Raw genomic sequence first — 23,111 nt, 5'->3', positions numbered from 1 at the left:
ATATAAATCTACGATTAACACTCAATCATACTAGTAAATCAAAAATAAAGAAAAAATACTACTGTGGAATGAAACGCATGTTTACCTTTCCTGTGGGTCAAATTTGTTCAGAAGATGTTACGTTTATATTGACATTTAAAAGCTGCCTACGATATTCTCAAATCATTATTTTTTTTCAAAATAGGGAAGAATGTAATTTAAAAGGAATTATTCAGAAAGCTTCAGATTTTGAAAAATAGTACTGAAAAGTGCAATTATGTTCATTAAATATGTAATTAATATTCGGACCCGAATATTGTATAAAAACTTTATTTTGAGATTTATTTTTCTTTTTTTTTTTTGGATAAGTTAACTAGTAATCTTACTAGTAAACCCTCTATTTGACGGATCAATAAACAGTAGTTTTTGATGTTTTACAATCTCCGCCACGATCACACCGCAATATTGGATATGATCACGACCATCGTTCTTGCTTGAAAGTTGTTTTTTTTTTGGGAGGGGGTGATTATGTTGACATACAATGATTACAAATAACAACCAAGGCAATGCCAATACATTTTATCGTCACATATTGTGCATTAATTTTAAACGGTTATTCAAGTTTATCTCAAATAGAGTCATTTACAATGTTAGCGTCATGGACAAAATCCTCCAGTTTGTTGCTCAACAAAGTGTGCAATAATATTCCTGTTTTTCCACTTGAAGTAATTGAACCTACAACTGGCAACATTACGTCTACGTAAGCTATTGTGATCACAACAACAGCAATAGCAGCAGACCTCTGCAGACTCATAAAAAGCGCCTTTCCAATTTCCTTTTTGCTAGATAAGAGCTCAGCAGTTCTAAGTTTTGGCAATATAGAGTCGTCTAAATTTTTAAAGTTAAACGTGTTTTTGTAATGGGCAATTTCTTCTATAATGACCGCTAAATTGACTACAAAATCAAGGCCTGGTACAGGAATTGCAGCCAACCCACCAGCCAACGGAGAGATCCCTATTAATTTCTTCTTCAGTTTTTTATGTCTTCGTTTAATAACGTCAGCTGTAATCGAAGGAATGGAGAAAATAAATGATTCAAACTTTTTTGCTATCCTCGATATGACTCAAAAGATCTGACCAGTCCCCACGTTCTGTTTCCTTGCATGAAATAAGAAAAAGTTTGCAATCTTGAATTCTTGCATCTTCCATTTCAGATACCAATTGTTCTTTTATATCTGGAAGAACATCATCTTCTCTTATATTGTCGTCCGCAACATTGTTGATGTCATTATCACTCTTGGAGCGGACAAGGCAAAATGGTTTCTCCAGACGTGTCAATTCACTTGCGAGCCAGTCGTCATCCTCGCTAATTATATGCTCCACGAAAATTAAAAAGATATAAATTTCTAAATTCACTGTCTTTGCATAATCTTTTCTCTTGAATTTCATCGTTCCAACGCCAGGCAAATCCCAGTATACAATTCTTTCATTTGAAGGATGCGGATATGGTGTTGGCTCTAACGTTTTGTTTCCTCGCCCCGAACGGGCATAACCGACATCATTAGCTGTTACACCCCGCACTTTGTTCGTAAATGTTGACTTTCCCGTGGCAGATCTTCCTATTATGGCAAATTTTACCTCTTCCTTTTTCCACCTATTAATATTTTCATTTATATAACTTTCTACAGCTGCATGACCCTTTTCTTCTGCTATTTTTTTTTATTTTTTCAATTCTGGGTCTTCTGTTTCGGGCTTAGATTCTTCATTCTCCATCTGGTTAACTGTAAAACAAGTTTAAATGTTAAATTATATTCATTCCATGGCGAAGGACTTTGATAAATATTGATATTCTCATTGCAATTGAATTCCACATGTTTCATTAACATGATATGTCATGTTTAAGTAGGAGAGTCGTTGTGCTCCAATGTTGAATGCGACCGTGTTTAACAAGGTATGTGATATAAAACGACTTGATGTAATAATTCAATCACACAAAATCAATACTGAAAAGCCAACAGATAATGAAACGGAGAGCCATGCACTATTTATATTTCTACCGCCTGTCCGGTTTATCCCATTTGAGATTACTTTTTTTGAGTATATTAAAGTTTTATTCAATTATGACAAAAGTTTAATAGCATAAACGAATGAACTGGTATATTTCTTCACGTTTCAAGATTTTCAGTAGTCAGTTTGTAGTCCATAGGCAACATATACCCTGGGTGCCCCTTTTCGCAGAAGTTACAAAAGTTACAAAACCACTTTAACTTCTTTATTTTCTATAGAAGGAGAATTAGCCTGATTACTAACTTGTATTTAGTTCAATTGAAAGTTAACTTTTTACGCAAATTTTGAAAATTTCTTATTTTCCATCACAGACAATATTTTTGAACTAACAGACTAAAATTTATTTTTAGATTTTCTTTATCTTATACTGCTCTCAAAGTTTCTGATTTCAGATGAAACTAAATATAAAAATGTCATTTATGTTTTATGACAGTTGACATGGAAACGCTATCATTAACCTAAAATTAAAAAAGTAGTTCTATTTGAAAATTACTTTGGTACCTTTAAATGACGAACTTGTAAAATTTAAAATAAAACAAAGTTGAAGTGAGTCAAAAGCAAAAAATATATATTGAAATATTATCTAATGGTAAATTAATATCTTAGACGACTATTTGAAAATATGGCAAATTTTAGATCTTAGAAAGGCGTTCTTTTTTTCGGATTTTTCCCTTGTAATTTCATTTGATACTTAAGCCGTTTCTTTTTATTTTATCTCCTCTTATATTCTCTTATCAACTAAATAGAAGAAAACATATTTTAGATATCAAAGTTTCTGATATTCCTGTTATAACTAATTTCCTTCGATAAGTAGTTGAAAATGCACTTTTCCTGTTTTCTAGTCTTTACTCTTTACATTTGTTTTAGTCCTGTCATTTAGTTTTGCATATTTAACAAAATAATATTCTTATTTATTTATTATTGAATTACTTTTTAGCCTTCTTAGCAGTACGCTAATGATTACATTGTTCAGTCAATTAATAACATTAATTTGCTTGAATTTTAATGCATGTATGGTACATGGAATGAAAAATCAACTAAATTTTTATATTATGGAAATAACAACATTCATCGAGAAATAAAAAAATTCATCATGATATTGATCCGTTGTTTTAATGTGTCATCATAATTTGCAAATCTATTATCAAATTTGATTATTTCAAGTATAGTCTCTCTTTCTCTATAACCAACGTAACAGATCAAAAGTCTGTGAAATTGGCTTCGTATCTTGACCAACTCTAAGAGTTCGAAAGAAAAGAAAAAACTCATATATACATATATATATATATATATATATAACGTCTTAGAATGTGACGACTCTATTCGCCACACTGCTCCATCGGATCAACAAATTGATACAGGGAAGATAACGTAAAGGTATAGAAAGGTCTGAAACATTCCCAACGATGTTAGAACTGTCAAATTTGCGAAGCAAATTTTTGGTCATTCCCTCCGCAGGCCTCGAACTCGTACCGCTGTGACATCTATGGCAACAACGACTGCACCAAGTCCAGCGCCCTAGACCACTCGGCCAGTAGTACTACCATACATCGTGTACCGTGTACTAAGTTACAGCCTTAGATTAATCCTACGAGGAAGAATGACCCGGCCAGCGAAAGCTATATTTTTATATAGCCTAGCTGGCCGAGTGGTCTAGGGCGCTGGACTTTGTGCAGACGGTGTTGCCATAGATATAATACAGAATGACGATAGGTATTTTTTACATCAAACTTAGACCAGTAGCAGTAAATGTGTCTTATTTACGTCTTCATCCTATTATCATTTTTTATATTATGTTTTCAACAGCTTAAGCGAACAATGAGCATTGTGAAGCACATTCCTGTTTTACTTAATCCACTAGTATTCTCTAGTTTTTATTGAAAGATGTTATTTACTCCTCTTCTCTTACAACTCTTGCTACTTGCAAACGACTTTGCCGAGAATCCTGTCCCGCTAACAAGAATGCGAGAAGAGTTAGGCACAAGCTTGATTACATGCAAAAACTTTCAAATGATGCCGAGATAATCTGTTTTACAGAAAGTCATCTCGATGAAAATGTAAGCAACACTGATTTGAAAATTCCCGGGTTCCAATCATAAATTTATAGAAATGATAGCAACTGTTTCGGGGGAGGTGTTGCAGTTTTCATTTGTGATTTCCTGCATGATAAGCGTATATCTTATCTAGAATTTCCAAACAGTGAAATGATTTCGTTTGAAGTAATATTTTTCAATTTCAAGATATTAATTTGCACTATTTATGGATCACCATGCTCCTTACAGCAAAATTGGGACAATATCGAAGCATCGATTGAACGGGCATTTGATGAAAATATTGTCATTAATGGGGATCTGAATGAAGCGTTCGATAAGTGATCATGAGGCTACATGCATTACTATTAAAATCCCATTTGGATTACATCATTCATATCCGAGAGAAGTGTGGCTCTATAAACAAGCTGACTTCCATAGACTTAACGATGCTGTTGAGAATTACGAATGGGATACCTTCTTTTTAGACAAAGACGTAAACGAGATGACCGAAAGTATCACTAACAAGTTCAGCATCAAAGAAAAAGCGAATTTACTGAACAAATTCTTCTGTTTTATAACTGACATTGAGAATTCTGATTCTGATCCCCCGAATACTGACAAACGAAAGGATCAAAATCTTGATATTAATCTTCTAACTTATGAAGAAGTTAAAGATATTCTGGAAACATTACAAATCGGCAAGGCAGTAGGGTGTGATTACATTAGTCATCATATGCTGAATTATACAGCAAATACCCTTATGCACCATTTTGAATTGTTCACTGCTTATCCAACCACCTGGAAGTCGGCCGATGTCATAGCGTTATATAAAAAGAAAGATAATTCAAATCCTTTCAATTATAGAACCATCTCACTTTCTTAGTTGCGTTGGTCTCAGTCTTGTATTCTTTGCCCAATAGGCTTCTATTTAAAAAAAAACAAAAATAGACAAGGAGTTTCAATCAAACTTTTGACCATGTTTTTTCCATCAAGGAAATGTCAAAAATAATTTTTAGGTCCATTTTAGAAAAAAAGACACGAACTGTGGTACACCAGAACAGGTCGAACTTTAAATAGACTTCTACTTTCACTTTTATCTTGAGTTCATAAAATAGACCCCTTTTTTGAAGTATTATTTTCATGAAAATAATGTTTTCCTCAAAAACAAGAATTTTGTGTCATAGCTTGATATTTACCTTGTACTTTTGATGAACAATGATAATCATTTGCGAAGAAATAAAAAACAGGAAAAGGCAAACTGAAAGCGCACTATACTTTTTAGCCTCCATGTTTTGCCGTACCTGTTGGGAAAGTGTTCGAAAAGTTATTTTTAAACATATCCATAATCATCTATATGACAATCGACTGTTTTTTTATTCTTATTTGAGTATATCTACATGTAATAACTTGGTAGGACAAAGTGCAAAAAATTATGAAATGATTAATCAACTGTCATAAGCACTCTTATATCACCTTGATTCAAATGTGAATATTCAAATGTATATCAGCATACAATTAACAATGAAAAGCAAATGGAAATGATCATAAACATACAACAAGGATGCACAAAATTATAATGAAAGCATGATTCCGGCAGTGAATAAATAAAAGAAACAATAAAAACTATACTTCACAATTTCAGCCGCATGAAAGTTGAGTTTCAAAAACCCTATATCACAATCAGTTAAGCTTTAAGATGTTTAATAATGCCCTACAACTATACAACTATATGTTGTTTTTTTCTAACTGCAGGAGCCAGACTGAAGCTGGTAAGAAGATTTTGATGCAAATATATGTCTATGGTTAAAATCTTCAAAGGGTTTTTTAAGAAAAAAAGCTTCAAAGCTTTAAGCAGAAGTATACGACATTAACTAACTTATCAAGAATTTATGCTCTGAAATTAATACTGTCAATTTAACAACATGAACCTCTGTTCGGTGCTTTCCAACCGAAATTATCTTATTTTTTCGTAATAATTTATCAAATCGCGATACCATGATTTGTCAAAATGACAGTGTAGGGATCAATGCATTTCATTTTGTATTCATCTGTTAAACTACTTATCAAGGGAAACTTAGAGAAGCATTATAGATAAAGTAGATTACCAGGTACCCAACCTCTAGAGAATAACTTTTATGCTACGAAGGATCTTAACGCTACCTTAAACAGGATGCAATGTCAACATCACTAGCCGAGGAAATGTCATTATTATAAACAGCAACTCTGTGATGAACAGAAATACCAATTTCAACCGAGGTTTTATATATTTGAATCATTGTTCCGACAGTACCATTTCATTCCAATCCATCAAAAGAGGGGTATGTCTGGTTTATATGTAAATCGGCCCAGAAGTTCAACTTGGTCATTTCAACATAGATCTTGCATGCAATTAAATTAAATGTGTGAATATCTCGTCAACAAAGCTTATTTTGTTGTTCACCAATGCACAACACGGAAATAACAGTGCGAAATAGAACAAACATGTGTTAATTAGCTAAATACACTTGATTTCATGACATTTTACCTTGAAGGAAATATTGGCCACATGGATCGACATATTCAACCATGAAAATCTATTTTAAAAAATTAACTTTTGACAAAATATTTAGTTTGTCGAAGCATGTGCTCAATATGTCCAGACTGAAAAACCACTCAGAAACCTCAAAATTTCGTATGAAATTATTTGAAATTGCATAAAACAATGCTAAGTGGGAACTCAACTAATGCATTGACGCTGGAATGAAAATTTCTTTAAATTAAGCTAATTGGTTTAGTTTTTAATTTTATTTGTTAAATCTACAAAAGGGATAGGACACAAGTTTTACGAACTTGTCATGTTTTCTCCCATCAATAATATGCAATGCATATAAAAGAACATTAGAACATTGAGGGCACGCATAAAATCATTCTGAATATTAAAAAAGACAATTCTGAATTAGATTTTACAATGAAGAAAAAAAAGAAAAAGGAAAAGCAATAGTACAATAAAAAATAAATAATAAAAAAACACCAATAGCTACATTTCGTAAATACTGGAAGACCTGTTACTATCATGTTTGTTAGAGTACATGATACCACAATTATCCCAGACCTCACTGGCATGGGGCGTATAAAGACAAGATATAACTTTTTTTCCTACTTAATCTAAATTTTAATTTTCGTAGTACACACAAGTGTTTGGATACACTTAGAATAAGGTTATCAATGTGAGTGTTCCATTTATCATTATCAGAGAATGTTACTCCTAGATGCTTATGAGTAGCTGTATTTTGTATTTGCACCCCATCGAATGCGACAGTAAAAGACTCCTGTAATTCATTATTGGAAAACAGCATGATCTTAGTTTTATCTGGGTTAAATGACATAAGCCATTTAGAGGACCAATCATTCAATTCTCTTAAATCGTGATTAATTATATTTTTTATGTCTTCAAGACTGGAATTAGAGTAACCCAAAGCCGTATCATCTGCAAACAGTCTAGTTAGAGAAGATAATTTGTCCCCGATATCATTTATATATATAAGGAATAGCAAAGGTCCCAGTACAGATCCCTGAGAGACTCTAGCTAGAACAGAAGCGAAGGAAGAAGACGCAGATTTGTTTTTGCTTTCTACATGAAAGATAATTCTCGAACCAGTTTAGTAACTTTCCTTTAATACCATACTATTTTTATTTACACACAAGACCACGATGCCAGACCCTGTCAAAAGCTTTAGAAAAGTCGCAGAAGACGAAACAGTTGTATTCTTTTTTATTCATTTAGTTCGGAACTGTGTTGTACAATTCTAATAGCCGATGCACAGTTGTGTGTTGCGGTAGAAACCCTGAATGGTATTCATAGATTAAACTATTACTGACGAGGTGGTTGTCAACATATTTAAAAAAAACTATTTTTCCATAGTTTTACTTATAAGCGATATTGGGCGATAGTTTGAGGGAATAGATTTGTCTCCCTTTTTAAAAATGACAGTAACAAAGGCAACTTTCCAATCAGAAGGATACATATTTTGTCTTAAAGATTTGTTGAAGATAAGTTGAAGACGAACAGCCAATTTTTAGGATGAGATCTTTAACATTTTATGACTAATTTTGTCCGGTCCAAATGCTTTATTAGCATCTAAAATTTGTATGACACCAATAATCTCGTTCGCATTACGATATCACTGATCGAAATTTCGGTTTTCAACCGGAAGTCTGGAAGATCCTGTTCATATAAGTTTGAAATTGAACTGAAATAATTATTCAATAGTTTGCACTTATCATTATCATGCTACTTCATTAATACCAGAATCGTTTATTATGTTACGAAGAGGTGGAATACAGCTGTTTGCTTTACTGGACCTTAATAGACTTTTCATGATTTTTCCGGTAGGTTTTAGAGTTAGGAGAGTTTTATCTAAATTACTTTCAAATTTTCCTTGCAATTTTCTTCATATTATTACCCTTATTACGTTGATGTTTATATTTTTGGGTGTCTTGATCCCGTTTATTTTTCCTCAATCGATCACGAATTTTAATTTCTTTTTTGAAAGTGCAGTTAAACCAAGGTTTTTCTTTATCACGTATGAGAATAGTTTTTGTTGGTATAAATTCCCTGCCTAAATTAATAAATGTATTCGTAAATTCAACACACATGGCATCGATATCAGGTAAATTATTAAGTTTAGTTTCCCAGTCTATAGCTCCAAGTTTCTCGTAAATATTTTCAGAGTCCTGTTTATCATACTCCCACACTTCTCTCGTAAAGGAATGTTTAGGTTAGGGGCTTTGAAACTTTCGATCACTGCTATTGCTGCATAATGATCGCTAATCTTATTCGGGATATTAAATACATCAGAGTACAAGCAATTCATATTTTCACTTATGGTTATCGGGTCAAGTAATGTCCTGCTATTATTAACAATTCTAGTTGGTTTTGTTATTACGTTTTGAAGATTTAAGTTACGCATCAAATCATCAAGTTTATTATTGAACGTAGCTAAGAGATTAGAGTTTAAGTCGCCCTCAATCACGATGTTTTCGGTTACCTGTTGGGTGAGTTCGATTGAATAACTTAAACGTGTCCAGTAGTCAATACCAGTTCCGGGTGGTCGGTATGTGTTACACAATAAAAAGGATTGACCTCTAGCGTGGACCTCAGTCCATATACTTTCATCGATTTCATTTTCTAATTCAGGTTTATGTGAAATGCCGATATCATCTTTTGTGTAAATAAGCAGACCCCCACCAGTGTTGGTTCGATCTTTCCGTAGTGGATTCGGATTTTAAAAAAATCTAGATTTATGTCATCGTTTTTTATTTAGCTATCAAGATGACTTTCTGTTATTATAAGAATATCAAACTCTTCACTAAAAGTTTCGAGAAATGCCGTTTTATTTCTGATACTTCTTACATTGAGGTTACAAATGGAGATAGATTTGTCGGTTAACGAATCTTTACTTTGAAATGAAATGTTATGAGAATCAGCAAATTCGGAAGCAGGGTTTAGTTCAATATTTCCAATAAGAAGAATAAAGTGTAGTACACATAAAAGAAATACGGAATTTACTTTGGGATTTATACCTTGAAGCGCCATTAGCGAGATAAACAGTATCGAACAGCGTATGTTAGTCAATAATATTTGGTAGTATGTATCTGTATGCTTATATATAACTGACAATTTTGATTTCCGGAACGTGTGATAAAACATTCCTATGGCTGCTATGTATGCTTCCAAACTATTACCCATTTGGGACTGAACAATATGGATATATAGTTGCAACCTAAGGAATGCTTCCAATGAAAACCCGAATCGCACATCACATCGCATCCTCTGAGAGTTAAGAAAATACAATAAAATACAAATGGAATGAGTACAGGTAGTAAAATATGTAGAAGGTTGGTTTGAGTTTCATTTTGGAAAACAAATATTAAACATGGGAAATTGATTAACAATATTTCATATCAATATCTGGTTTAAAAGTAGATAGAATTTGGTTATAAATTAGTATTGAAGGGCAAGACAGTCTCTTGTGATCGGCCACTTTGATTTTTAAAATCTGAAATGAAAGAAAAAAAAATTAAAAAAAATTAATCAAACTAATGAATGTGTATAAGCCAATACTTTAATACTAGTTTACGATTCCTATCCAGGAAGAGAAAGTCATTCAGTTGGTCACTGGACACTGGACACAAGATATGAAAACAGTTGTTAAAATAGTTGTTAAAAATTAACAGATACAAGATGAACATATATAAAAAAGACAATCAATGGAAGCTTAGTTGTTTTTGATCAACACAAAATTGTAGATTTTAATTTTATATTATACATTTGGAATCAATAAAAGCATTTTGTCACTTAGTAAATTGTATTTAATATGAAGCTGTTTCAACTTGGTAAAAAAAGGAAATGTTGGTAATTTGCATATTTCGGTTGATGACATATGAAGGTTAAATTATACAGTAGTTTCACCAATATAGAGATCTGTAATGAGCCATGAAATTTGATAAGCATTTCAATGAAAACATGTTTGTATAAACTGGCTAAATTCAAGTTGGGTCATAGGTTAAATTCCTAATATGGTATTATTTAATAGGCGACAAGACAACGCTCAATTACTTTTCATATGCAAATTATATATTAGTGTATAGGTTCGTTCGTAAACTTTCACACGTGATGAAAGTACGATTGACATAATTATTGAAGGAGTAGGGGAAACAGCTTTACTAGGGTGAATATGTATCTATCAAGTCATTGAACGTTAACTGTTCTGAACACAGGGTATAATATGCATGATTCAATCTAAATTCGATTTTTCAAATGGTTTAGACAGCATAAAGATATAGTTAATATAAAGCACAAGAAAGGTTTGTGGCATATTAAGATAGTTACACTTTCGAATATCAAAAATACAAGTTTACTTTTGATTTTCGGGCATTAGATCTCTCTCTTCTTCCGAATAAAACATCTGTCGACTAGCTTGAATAGAAGCAACATCTTGAGCTCTACGTTCGATGATGTCAATGTCACCGAAATTTTGGATAATTTTCTTTCTGCTCTTTTCATTCTCATTCACGAAGATGCGCCCATCAGTCGTCCAGTAGGTGTATATGATTTCGTTATATTTTAGATCGGCTAATTTTCGGGTAAGGTTAGATCGGAATTGTGTTAATTTTTAGGTAATGAAAATTCCATCTGGATCATCTTTCAGTTCCTTTTTGTTGGTATACACTTGTTGTCTAACTCGGTAAGATAAGAACCTTGCAATAACCTGAGATTTTCCGTCTCTAACCTTGCCAATTACATGAGATCTGCCAATTGGTGTTCGTTTGGACCACACTAATATTTTTTTCATTTATTGCTGTTATTTGTCATCAATTGAATATTAATATGAAATACATATAGTCTAGAATTATAAGTATGTTACATGTCGTCTCCCAACACTGTAAATCCTAACTATTAAAATCCAAATAAAAATTAATTTTCTGAACTGAAATGATTGTGCTCAAACGTAAATACAAATGTATTGAAATGAAGTTTACCGAATGTGGCAAAATGAATACATTTTAGATTCTTTTTGCACTGAGATTTACTATTTATGAATGGATGAGTTGTGAAAAACATTTACTGACAAAATAATGCAAAATGCAGACCTAATTTTATGTAAATGTTTTGTCGTTCCCTCCGCGGGAAAAATTTCTTTCGCGTCCCTGTATCAATTTGATCCGATGCGATGCAAAATTGTGGTCGTTCCCTCCGCGGACTCGCACTCGTACCGCTGTGACATCTATAGCAACACCGCCTGCACAAAGTCAAGCGCTCTAGACTTGTATAATATTAATTTTTTGTAACATGCATCATTAATTTGATCCTCTATCCTACATAAAACACCTAGATGAACTGTCCAGTACTACCATACATCGTGTACTAAGTTACAGCCCTAGATTAATTCTACGAGAAGGAATGACCCGGCCAGCGAAAGCTGTGTTTTTATTTGGCCTAGCTGGCCAAGTGGTCTATGCCGCTGTACAGGCGGTGTTGCCATGGATTTCAAAGCGGTACGAGTTCGAGTCCCGCAGAGGGAACGACCAAAAATTCGTATCACATATTTGACAGTTCTAACATCGTTGGGAATTTTTAGCAAGTTCTAGTTCAAGGCAATCTTTTTAAAGAACACATCTTCCTGCAAGATACGTGTAGTTTATACTTTGGAACAAAAATAAGATTGTATTCTTTAATATTATTGAACAGTTTGTTTTGTCAAAAAATTCTTTCTCATAAAAAATCTTAAGTACGTCACTAACCGTCACTTTATATAGCTTTTGTTCTAATTTTTCTATTAAAATAATTCAAAAAAAAAAATGGTAGGCACTTTTCTTCAAAATAGAACAACAAAATAAATAGCAATATATTTCAAAATATCGGCAAAGATCCATATTGAACCTTAACATGCCTTACAACCATCTAGTACAGATATTAAATGGATTGATTATCTTTCTTTCTTCAATGATTTTAGATTGATTTAATATTCATGAAACATTAACTGTAGTACAATCGAAAACATGTAGACAATATAATACATACAAAGTTACACAAGGACAAATGAATGTTACTAGTGAAAATTTTAAATAGTCTTACATTTAATTCCGATAGAAAGACGTATATATAGCTTTGTTACATAGTCTGCTATACGACACATAAAGCGACTCAACTTTTCTGACAACTAGGACTGCTTGGAATCTGTAATGATATGACCAACTCAACGTCCTGTTGAGTAAAACGGCTCAAGGAGTCGTGCACAGTTAGTATGTCTTCAATTTTGTCTGTAGAACACTTTTGTTGGTGTGTCCCGTAAGCATTCACATCTAAGTAACCACTGTCTTACAATAACGCTTGAATTAGTCAGTCTTCCGTAAAGAACAAAAATCTTTTGTGAGTACAATTGAGCAATCTTAAAGCTGCATTAGGTGTTAAATTTGTTCAGTTTTGATTCTACTGAATTTTGCTGATTCAATGAAATAAGTTTGTAGTATTGCAATTGAAGCAATCAATGTCGATAATACCTTTAGAATATTGTGAAAGTAACGTTTTTTAATCAGAGCAGATCGATAGCGCTGATCTAATTTTTACTTCCGAAGATTGCCGACAGGACATACACGTGGGTTAAAAATATTTTGACCTTGGTACAAATATTACAGTACGGATACACAGGTAAGCACGTGTTATGCTTTCATTTCATTTCATCTATTTCTTGATTAGTTTTCAAATGAATAATGACCATATTTGAGCCACATTATATCACAATACGTAAATTTCAAAAGGATCCTTGCGTTATATTCGAATTTTTTTCTTTTACGGCTTGCTTCTGTCGTTCTTCCTTGCCTTTGAATAACCACTGTTGCTTTTGCGCTTTGCAATCAGATTTGTTATTGTACAAGCGACCCTTACAGCACATGCGCGGATTAAGGTCACCAGAAGTCACATGCATACGAATTTATCTAAGTCGATTTTTGTCTTGTGTATATATAGACACATATTTCATGTATTTAATGCATTTTATATGTGGATATCAAATGAAATTATACAGAAAAAGTACAAATTTGGAGACATAATTTAAAGTTAAGGTATACTTCTACAGAATTTTTTTACGAATTTGACAGCTAATGCAGCTTTAAGTCATACGTTTAATTGTGGCCGGGACATAAAACGGTAAGCCTTAAATACCTAAACTCAAATAAAGTTTTATGAATTAAAGCATACCTTCGTACGTCAGGACGCCGTTAAACACTATGTTTCCAAATAGTTTCTTTGGAAATGTATATAAACTGATCATTCTCAAGTTAATCATTCTCAAGTTAATACTTGTGCGACACTCAAAAACAGCTGTTTGTAACACAATACAATTTCAGCACAAGACAGTCTACCAAATATTTAAAGATTCATTTTATCAATATAACCTACCAGAGTTATACTTGCATGTTTCCGTCCTAACGAATTGTAACAAATACACTATGTACCTTTGTGTGACTTCTAGCATTACTGCTTCATGTTAGATGATTGGTACCTAAATTTCACAAGCATATAGCGTTGTAAGTAATATGACACGTTCCATGTAACAATTTGAGAGCACTAATTCCTATTCCTGGATTGAGTACAGAGAATGAATTTTCTGATTCATTGCTTATAGTGCAGCTTCTGTGCATTTTATTAGTTTTACTACAAGTACCATAAATGACCTAGTATACTTTTCTGTGTTTTTACTTTTAATAAGTGTATAACCAAGTCATTTCTTTCGACATCATTAGGCTTATTTGATGGATCAAAAATTAAAAAAAAAAACAAAACAAATTTTTTAGCATTGTATTTTAGTCTCCACATTTTGGTATAATCGAAAACAGTCTAAAGCATTTCTGACTGCCAATCAGTGATGCGCGAAGGGATTTGTTTGAACCGATAACAAGACCGCGGTCTTTAACCAGTGTTCATTAATCAAGCAATTAAATAGAAAATAAAAAAAGCCACTGCTAGCTGTTTAGTAGGAGATGTCGTGATAATCTGTGTGGACCTATGTGATAAATATAACAACGATGGATATGGTCAAAAAATATAGAGATAAGTGTCAAACCGGGATTAAAAAAAAGTCAGCTCAAGGCCACCCATAGTAAATATGAAAATTCATCTTGACATACTTCATCAAACGCATTTTTGTTGTCGACACTGTTTTTTGTGTAGTATTGGATCCATTAAAGTGTACACAGATGGGATCCCCTACTTGTTAAAAAAACTCAAATTGAAATGGATGGTGCAAAATTACGTTTTAAATTAGTAAATGTTTTTAGATACGGATTAAAATAATAATTTCAATTAGCCTTCCTTTCGATGATGTTAGAGTTACAGTGCGATAACTGTTTGGATCCGTCGTCATATCCTCTCTGTGTCCTTTCTATACAAGGACTAGAATGTCATTTCGGAGGGACAAGTATTCCTGTTAAAATATACAGTTAAAAAGGGTAAACAAATGTTTCAATAGAGGTTTTTGCAATTTACAATATGTTCGTTCGAAAGTGGGTCATGGCTAAGTGGTTTATTTATTTTAACCTGGTTAAAGGTCTCTTTCACTAGGATTTTATGTCCAATGTTGAATTATTACCGTTTCGATTTGTTTTTTTTGTTTATCGTTTTCTATTCATGCTCTTCTAGCTAACGGTTATTCGAAGCATGTGGTCAGTATGTTCGGACCGAAAAACCACTCAGGAACCTTAAAATTTAGTATGAAATTAATTTGAAATTGAAAAAAAAATACTAATATGGAACTCGACTATTGCATTGACGCTGGAATGGATTTTTTATTTTTAAAAACCTAGATTTAAATCACCATTTTGTTTGTTTGAAGTGCCTGTACCAAGTCACGACCATTACGGTACCAGCTGCTCCGGTGGTGTAATATTTATTTTGCCAAATTTATATTGCATTTGACTTGACTTGATTATGGATGGTATAGTGTTTGGTAATTTTGTTGTTACCCTTATTTAAAGAAACTGCCTTGTAGAAAATCGCCTGAGAGCTACACGCATTGCATTTAAAGCATCATGTGTTATATATTTATAATTCAATTTCAGATGTAACACGCTTTCTGATTACATAAAAATAGACGACATTTTGTTACTAGTATATGGTATATATAGTATAAACCTTTTTTGAATATTTACTCGATAAATGTTAATATTAAAATCAAATTATATGGAATGACTGTTATATTTTTTTATCGGTCTATTTTGCCCGTGGTGCACACTTGAAAATAATCTGCTACGCATGTTATTTAGTGTTCAGCACGTGATTGAGGTTATTGGTGCCGCACACCACAACTCTACTTATATAGATACGCGGACCAAAAAGAGGCGGTCCGAGCCCATTCTTACATTTTTTGCTGAATTTATGAAAATAGCGTATTTTTGTGTGTTAATACATTAAAAGAGTTAATCTATCAAAGATTTTTTTGTGGTTCCCCTGATGTCCCCTTAGGTTTTTCTCTGTATCTGCCACTCTAATATCCTTGTTATATCAAATCTTGATATTAAAAACATGAATAAAAAACTGACTTTCACTGTCCGTTACACCCTTTTTCAAACATTTTTCATATTGGAATGCTTGCAATACAAGCACACCATAAGTAAATACGGCAAGTTTCAATTTCAATTTACAAAAAAAAATATGACGTTTCAATTTTACTTTTAACCATGCATTTCATTACGGAATGTCAAAAATCATTTGTTAGTGCATTTCGGATAAAAAAAAAGGCACAAACTTTGATACACCAGACAGGTCTAACTAAAAGGGTACTATTTCTTGCGTCTTTTTGGAAGCATTAGTTTTAATGAAAATACTATTTTTCCTCAAAAACAAGCCTTTAGTGTCATAGCTTGATATTAACTCTGTATTTGCAAAAAAAAAAAACACAATAAAAAGGCAAAGGCAAAAAATGAAGTGCGCTATAATTTACAGGCTCTATGTTGTGACGTCCATGTACACATGCTCAGGAAAATGAAATATAAGACTGGTACCGCTTATTTTTTGCATTTCGCGCACCTTTTTCAAATATTTGAGATCATGTTGAAAATTATATGCATAGAGGTTAATAGCAATTAAGTGTTGTAATTATTCAGCTATTCAATCATTTTAGTATTTTTTCTATGGGAAGTGAACAAAAATAAGTATGTAAGTAGAAGTGTTCTTTACTCTTTTATTTGAACTAATATGTGTTTACTACACACTATCTAAAAAAAAGATATATTTTCAAAAATGAATTTTAGATGAACTGCATGAACAATGATACATATTAAAATATCTATGTGGTTAAAACAATTTTTTTTCTTTTTTTTTTAAATATGGGTATAAAGGTTTTATTTCACAAAGCTATATGTTCTGAATAAAATCACAGTTTTGTTTTAGAGTGGTAGGTTTTTCACTCCAAATACCACAAGCATAAATAAATGTCATAATGTTTAGCTCGTCGCAAAGATGAAACCTTGCAGGCTAGTTTATAATAAAAATCTGTAATTTAAGTAATTTGTAAGCTTGTTAATTTCGTTTAAAGAGAGAAGTTAAAAAAATTCAGAATTCACAGAACTCGGTGATATACTTTTGGTTTACTTTTAAACTGAAATGGGTTATACTTTCCAGTAATTGCCAGGTGGCAAACAGGTCAATCCTTTTTAACATAATAATATAGTTAAAAAATGTGGTCTTGAAATGCCGCAGTCGCGGTAACGTAGGGTGTATGTTTGTGGTCCTTGGACTACTGAGTGTAATATAGTCATTTAGAATAGACCATCCTCGCTGATGATAAAATGCATTTAGTTGATAAAATATCCAAATCTTTGCAAAAGGGGAAATCATTATAGTAATGGAAAAAGTAAAAATGGGGAGTAAAAAATCAAATTGACTTACCAGACTCGGTTCAGTGTTAAGGAACGTTTCTTTAGTTTTTCTGTATATAAATGGCGAAATGCGACCGCTCTAGTCTTTTGCAATACTTTATATGTACATGTGACTTCGAATGCAACTAATCATGCAGGTAGCTATAGGTCATGCTAATTTGATATAAATGTACCAGTCAAACGAGTTTTCTAGGAACAAAACCAAACTATGCTGCGGTGTTATTAGTAATCACATACTTTAGACTTCGATTGACTTATTTTGATTTGTGGAATGATCTAAGATAAATCTCATGTATTGGAAAGTTAATTCTTACTGGCTCAAAAGTAGGAAAACAATAATAATCACTTATCAGGCGTAGGTACATGATCAAAGTTGCATACCAGAAAAAAAGTCTTTGTCGTTATGAACTTAAATTCCATGACGAGACCAATGCGGTAATACAGGAGTACATCAATGAAAGAATGTTTTGTTTTTAATCCTAAAAGACTCAATCAATATGCAAGGTCTATATATAATAATATATACATTTTTAAGCTGTCTAAAGACAAAAGTTTAGGGACATATATGTTACAGTACAAAAATTGAGATTCTGATACTGTCTGTCTGTCCATATACAACTCCTTCTTCACTATTTCACACACGCACACAATCGATATTAGTGCATTTTATCAAATGAAGTAACGAAATGCGTGTAATCAACTATAGAAAAAGGCTCAATGGCATTGTTATGGTTGTATATCTGTTGAATGAAGTCGAAAAATAAAGTGACAATTCGATGAAAAAAAAACTCTGACTATCATTCATGTAAATAAACGAGACCAAAATGAACATTTAACAATGTGTTATCTATTAGTTCATTTTAAAGAATCGGCCACATTTATCCCAGACATCAAAAGTAACATCACGATAACACTGATGTGTATACCTGAGGGGCGGAGATAGGATGAAGTAGAGGCAAAAGGCAGTCTGAGATGGTGAGGGTTGTTTAAACGGCTTCCTGCGTCTATAAGGGCACAAATATGTTATGTTTTGATGTATTGGAAGCACGCACTTCACAGGTATTAATTGGGTCATGAAAACTACAGTGGAATTTTCGAGCGATTACCTTAGTATATAGACGAAATAACTCTAAGTAGTAGCTTTTAAGTAAATCGCTGAGCCATATTTAGAAAGTTGGTTCAATCCATACGTTAATATGATTTCGGGTATTACATGAAATGCTGATCTTTAACTTTAATCTTTAATTAGTCCTGTGTATCGTGTAATTCCTGAAAAAAGTTAAGGACAATTAAAATAAATATGTCATTGAGCAGCGTTTAGAAGTAGAGGATAGAGGAAATTAATGGCATTCTTACATATTTCAGCTTAGCTTTGGGATGATGAAAAAAAGGAAACAATTGAAGTATCAAACGAGGCGAATTTAGGGGCATAATAGCAGGTACAAAGAAAGTGGGATGAGTAATGGAAATTAAAAGGTAATCAAATAGTTTGGAAATCGACAGTTGTCGTCTTTTTGTAATGAAGGTCAAGACATACAACTGCTTTTCTGTACTGTCCTTTATTTCAAAGTTTTCTTGAATAGATGAAACGGAGAAGCGGAAGTCGCAATAAAAGTGCTGTGTCATCATTTTGCTAAGATAAGTTGTGTGGGTGAAGTCTACTTCAGCTTGATGGAGATTAAGGTCAGTAAGTATAAGTGCACAAATGAATTCCACCGAGCCGTCTATTATCGTCCATCAAATCGGACAAATATATTGTCATTTAAAAGGTAAACATTCTAACTAATGATTTTATCATCTGAATACTTGTTGTAAGATTCATATTTTTTAAAATGCATGACATGCGTCGGTCTATTATCTCCACACACATGCACACTCGATTCTTAGTACAATGCATTAAAAATGTAATAAAACGCGTGTTATGAACTATATAGGTAAGTAACGCATTTTAATTTACACTTGTACACATCTTGGGTGAATTGATAAGCATAAAAAATATTATATTACTTCGACAACATAGACCAACATGTGAATAAACGTGACCAGATTGAACAAATATCAATGTATTATCTAGCTATTTTATAGGCTGTACTGATATTTTATCAAAATATTTCAGTCCGATCAGTCCAATCAAAATATTTCAGTCCGATCAGTCCAATCAAATAAATCTCAGAAGAAATATATCATTTTGACTTACATGCTTGCGCTTCTCTTAAAATTCAAACAAGGATTTGACATGAAATTGGTTCAGGATAAAGACAAAATTCATTGTGAATTGTTTCTTTTCTATTATTTCATATTTTTTTTCAGTTTGTTTTCACTTAAAAAGCGGTATTTCTCTTATTATCTTAGTCTATGAAAGTGAAATCGAGGGAACCAAGTGTTTTTGATTTTGATAAAAGAAATACCTAATTAAGAAGAAAAGGTGATAGTGGCATTATCCTCATAACTAGGCTAAATATCTTTATTCTTCAAAGGTTCATATATGTCTGTATATAAGGAGAATGGAAATGGTGAATATGTAATTAGATAACAACCCCATCGGGATGAAAAAATTAGCTTTAAGCCACTCATGGGTCTTCAATGAACGACGAGGAAACCTTCACACTACAAAGCAGGCTGCAGCTGTCTCCAAAACAACATTATGCACAGGTAAAGCGACAGTTGTCCCTCTATACTCTAGCAGCATAAAAGTAAATTGAAAGTGAAAGTGAAGCAATACATACAGATGCCAGACATATTATTCACTTAGTAAAATGCCATTTTGTTGTACTTCTGGAAAATAATGTTTGTACACTTGATAGTGAAGAGGACGAAGTCCATAAAGCAGTAATGAATAAAAATTTAACCTTTGACCTTATAAGCACTGAGAGTCTAATTTCGGTCTAACAGGAAGTTAACCTGTAATACCGCGATTCAGATCTTTATTTGTTTTGTATCTTTAACAAAAACAAAATGTTTATTTGTTTATAGCCCACATCTTAAAGATGGGAACCAAGGTTATAGCGGTAATCAAAAGAATGTAATCCAGGGACAAAGACCATACATGGAAAACAGACATACACAACGAAGAACATGAAGTAACTAAAATAAAAAAAAAGTTGTTTAAATTAAATAGAAAAATAAACCCTAAATGGTGTGCAACTAAAATGGGCAAACATCAAAATATCCAACTTCGTCCTCTTAAATGTTGCACCTGCCTTATATTATACATTACAGTCTAATATACTGAAAAATATAGAACTGTAATGATTGCTGTAAAATGCAGTGCTGGAACCTCAATGTTAATAACAGTATACTTTGGTGTTTCTGTTAATAACAGTAAACTTTGGTGTTTCGGTTAATAACAGTACTGTTCCAACTGTCTTGACAACATTTTACAATTAATGACTTGGGATGAGATTAGTATCATGATTAACTAGAGAGATCTTATTATTACCGAGGCCTTCGGTCATTGGATTTAGACAATAATTTGAAAATCGTACCAGTAAATATATTAAGGACAGTCGATAAACTCTTCGGATTCTGTGTGAAAGAATTTGCTTTATGTTTCCGTAACAAAACCAAATGAACAATGCTATTCTCAATTAAGAACCTGCAAGCGCTATTATATTTTTGTATCAAAGTTTAGTAACGCTGAAAAATAACTTGTATAAATGTTTTTAGAAGATTGTAACATCGCTAATTCTGGTGCAAAAGCTTTTCTACAAGAAATTCATTGCGTCCATTAAATTTTGACACTTCATTACGGAAACGAGAAAATCGGACCAGTTTTGAAATATAAATACCATGGGAGGGTGCTTTAGCAATCTAGAGAAGGGACAATAGGAAAATCAAAAGCATCTTTTATATCATAACTTCTGTATGAAGGTTGACATTTTCTAGTGTAATATGTAAATCAAGAACAGGTGTACGAGTACTATAATTGTTAGACTCAGCTTTATTTTCGATAGATATCTTGAACTCAGTTTTCGAAGTAAGAATAATTGCGACCTAAATAACACCAAAAAGTGTTATTAATTTCATGTCCTCCCGGATTGACAACCTATCGGTCTTACAACTTACTAGCTGCAGCAGTGTAGCGCCTTTCACAATGCAAGTCAAAGGAGCTATGTCATATTATTTACTACGGTATTTTTTTTTCAACAACTCGGCGGGTGTTTCTACAAAAGCAGAGGACGCTTACCCTACCGGTACACCCGGTCCATGCTCCCAGTTTTTCGTGGAGTCCGAGTTGCTTATATGCTTTTGTTACTTTGTATGTATAATTTTAGTTACTTTATGTTCTTTGTTTTGTATGTCTCTTTTCCATGTCTGGTCTTTGTCCCTGTATTACATTCATTTGATTATCGCTATAACCTTGGTGTCCTTGATTATTCTTTCAATTTCAGTTGCATGTAGTAATCAAAATATCATTATCTGATGATTTTGCAATAACACACTTTATTTCCTTTGAAATCTACAAGTACATTCTGGACATGAAGTTATTTTTCCGGATGATTTATTGGTGTGTTATATCAAGTTCAAAATCAATGTTAAAGCGTTTTTACATAATACAATTGGTCTTGTCCAAATTTTTATTGTGATTTTTTTATTAAAAATATTTTATTTGTCTTTTGGATAATTTTCCACTAACTTTATTTACATCACAATATTTTGTTGAATTGAATGGTGTTCCCCAAATGTGAATTGTTTAACTAGGACCCCTTTGTTACTCGAGTCGGCAAGCTGCTGTTGCTGTACTATTAAAAGATTACACTCACTTGCAATTTGACGGGCCCGTTGGCTGAGCATGACATGGTTACTCTTCCGGAACACCTGAGGTCACTTCTGGTATTTTTTGTGGGAGTTCATATTGTTAGTGCTTAAGGGTTTTATGTTTTGTCTTATTTATTTATGTTCAGTTCTTATATATATAATCTATTTTATTTGGTACGCTACTCTGGGTATAACAATCGTCTTTGTTTCCAGTTATCAATTTGATGAATTTGGATTTTGACATATTTGCATTGTCCATTATTCATGTTTCAGGATATATTTTTTTGCCAATATTTGGAACAAAAAGGTATTATAGGAACATTTACTACGGTAAAACAAGGTATTACCAGGTTTGGGAACACTAGAAAACTGACAAGTGAAATAGGTAGCATTTTTCAAAATGAAATCCAAACGGGGGAGGAGTAAATTATATGCCATAACAGCGGAACTGAATATTCATAGGGCCTTGAACAATATGGGAGATATACCATCAAACAATATCGTCAGCAAATATTTGGAAAAATTTATCTTCCGTTCCATATACGTGTTTTTCTATGAATTGAGTACGATGCACTACTACCACAGGCAAATCACTGAAGATATCAAAAGGATCTTTTTGAAACATTGAATGTTCCCTTTGTGAAGGGAGAGGAACCTTGAGGAACATTCTATATTCTTGCTATGTGGCTCTATCGATGGGAATGTCTACACTGATTAAAAATAAGGATCTACAGAATATTGCAGAAGTTAAGTCTCATGGACAACGATCATTGTCAATTAAAATAACAGTTCCACAAGACGCACTGAAATACACACGAGAGCAAAGATCAGATTTAACCCAATGTTGATGAGCTATCTA

At 32.7% G+C, this 23,111-nt stretch overlaps 1 protein-coding gene across 1 annotated transcript; it reads right to left on the bottom strand.

The window, feature by feature from the left end:
- Positions 1 to 542: 542 nt before the first annotated feature.
- Positions 543 to 1,697, bottom strand: LOC148614604 (interferon-inducible GTPase 5-like; the record flags this gene model as incomplete). The annotated part of the gene is given in 2 exon segments (XM_088588801.1): positions 543 to 1,088; positions 1,090 to 1,697. Coding segments are annotated over 2 exon segments (1,089 nt in total), but the record flags the coding sequence as incomplete, so codon positions are not given.
- Between the last annotated feature and the right edge of the window lie 21,414 nt (positions 1,698 to 23,111).

The sequence above is a fragment of the Perna viridis genome, chromosome 6 (assembly GCF_037379345.1).
Source record: "Perna viridis isolate PV_CMFRI_1.1 ecotype Kerala chromosome 6, ASM3737934v1, whole genome shotgun sequence".
Lineage (NCBI taxonomy): Eukaryota > Metazoa > Mollusca > Bivalvia > Mytilida > Mytilidae > Perna > Perna viridis.
This window is presented reverse-complemented; position numbering and strand designations above follow the sequence as displayed.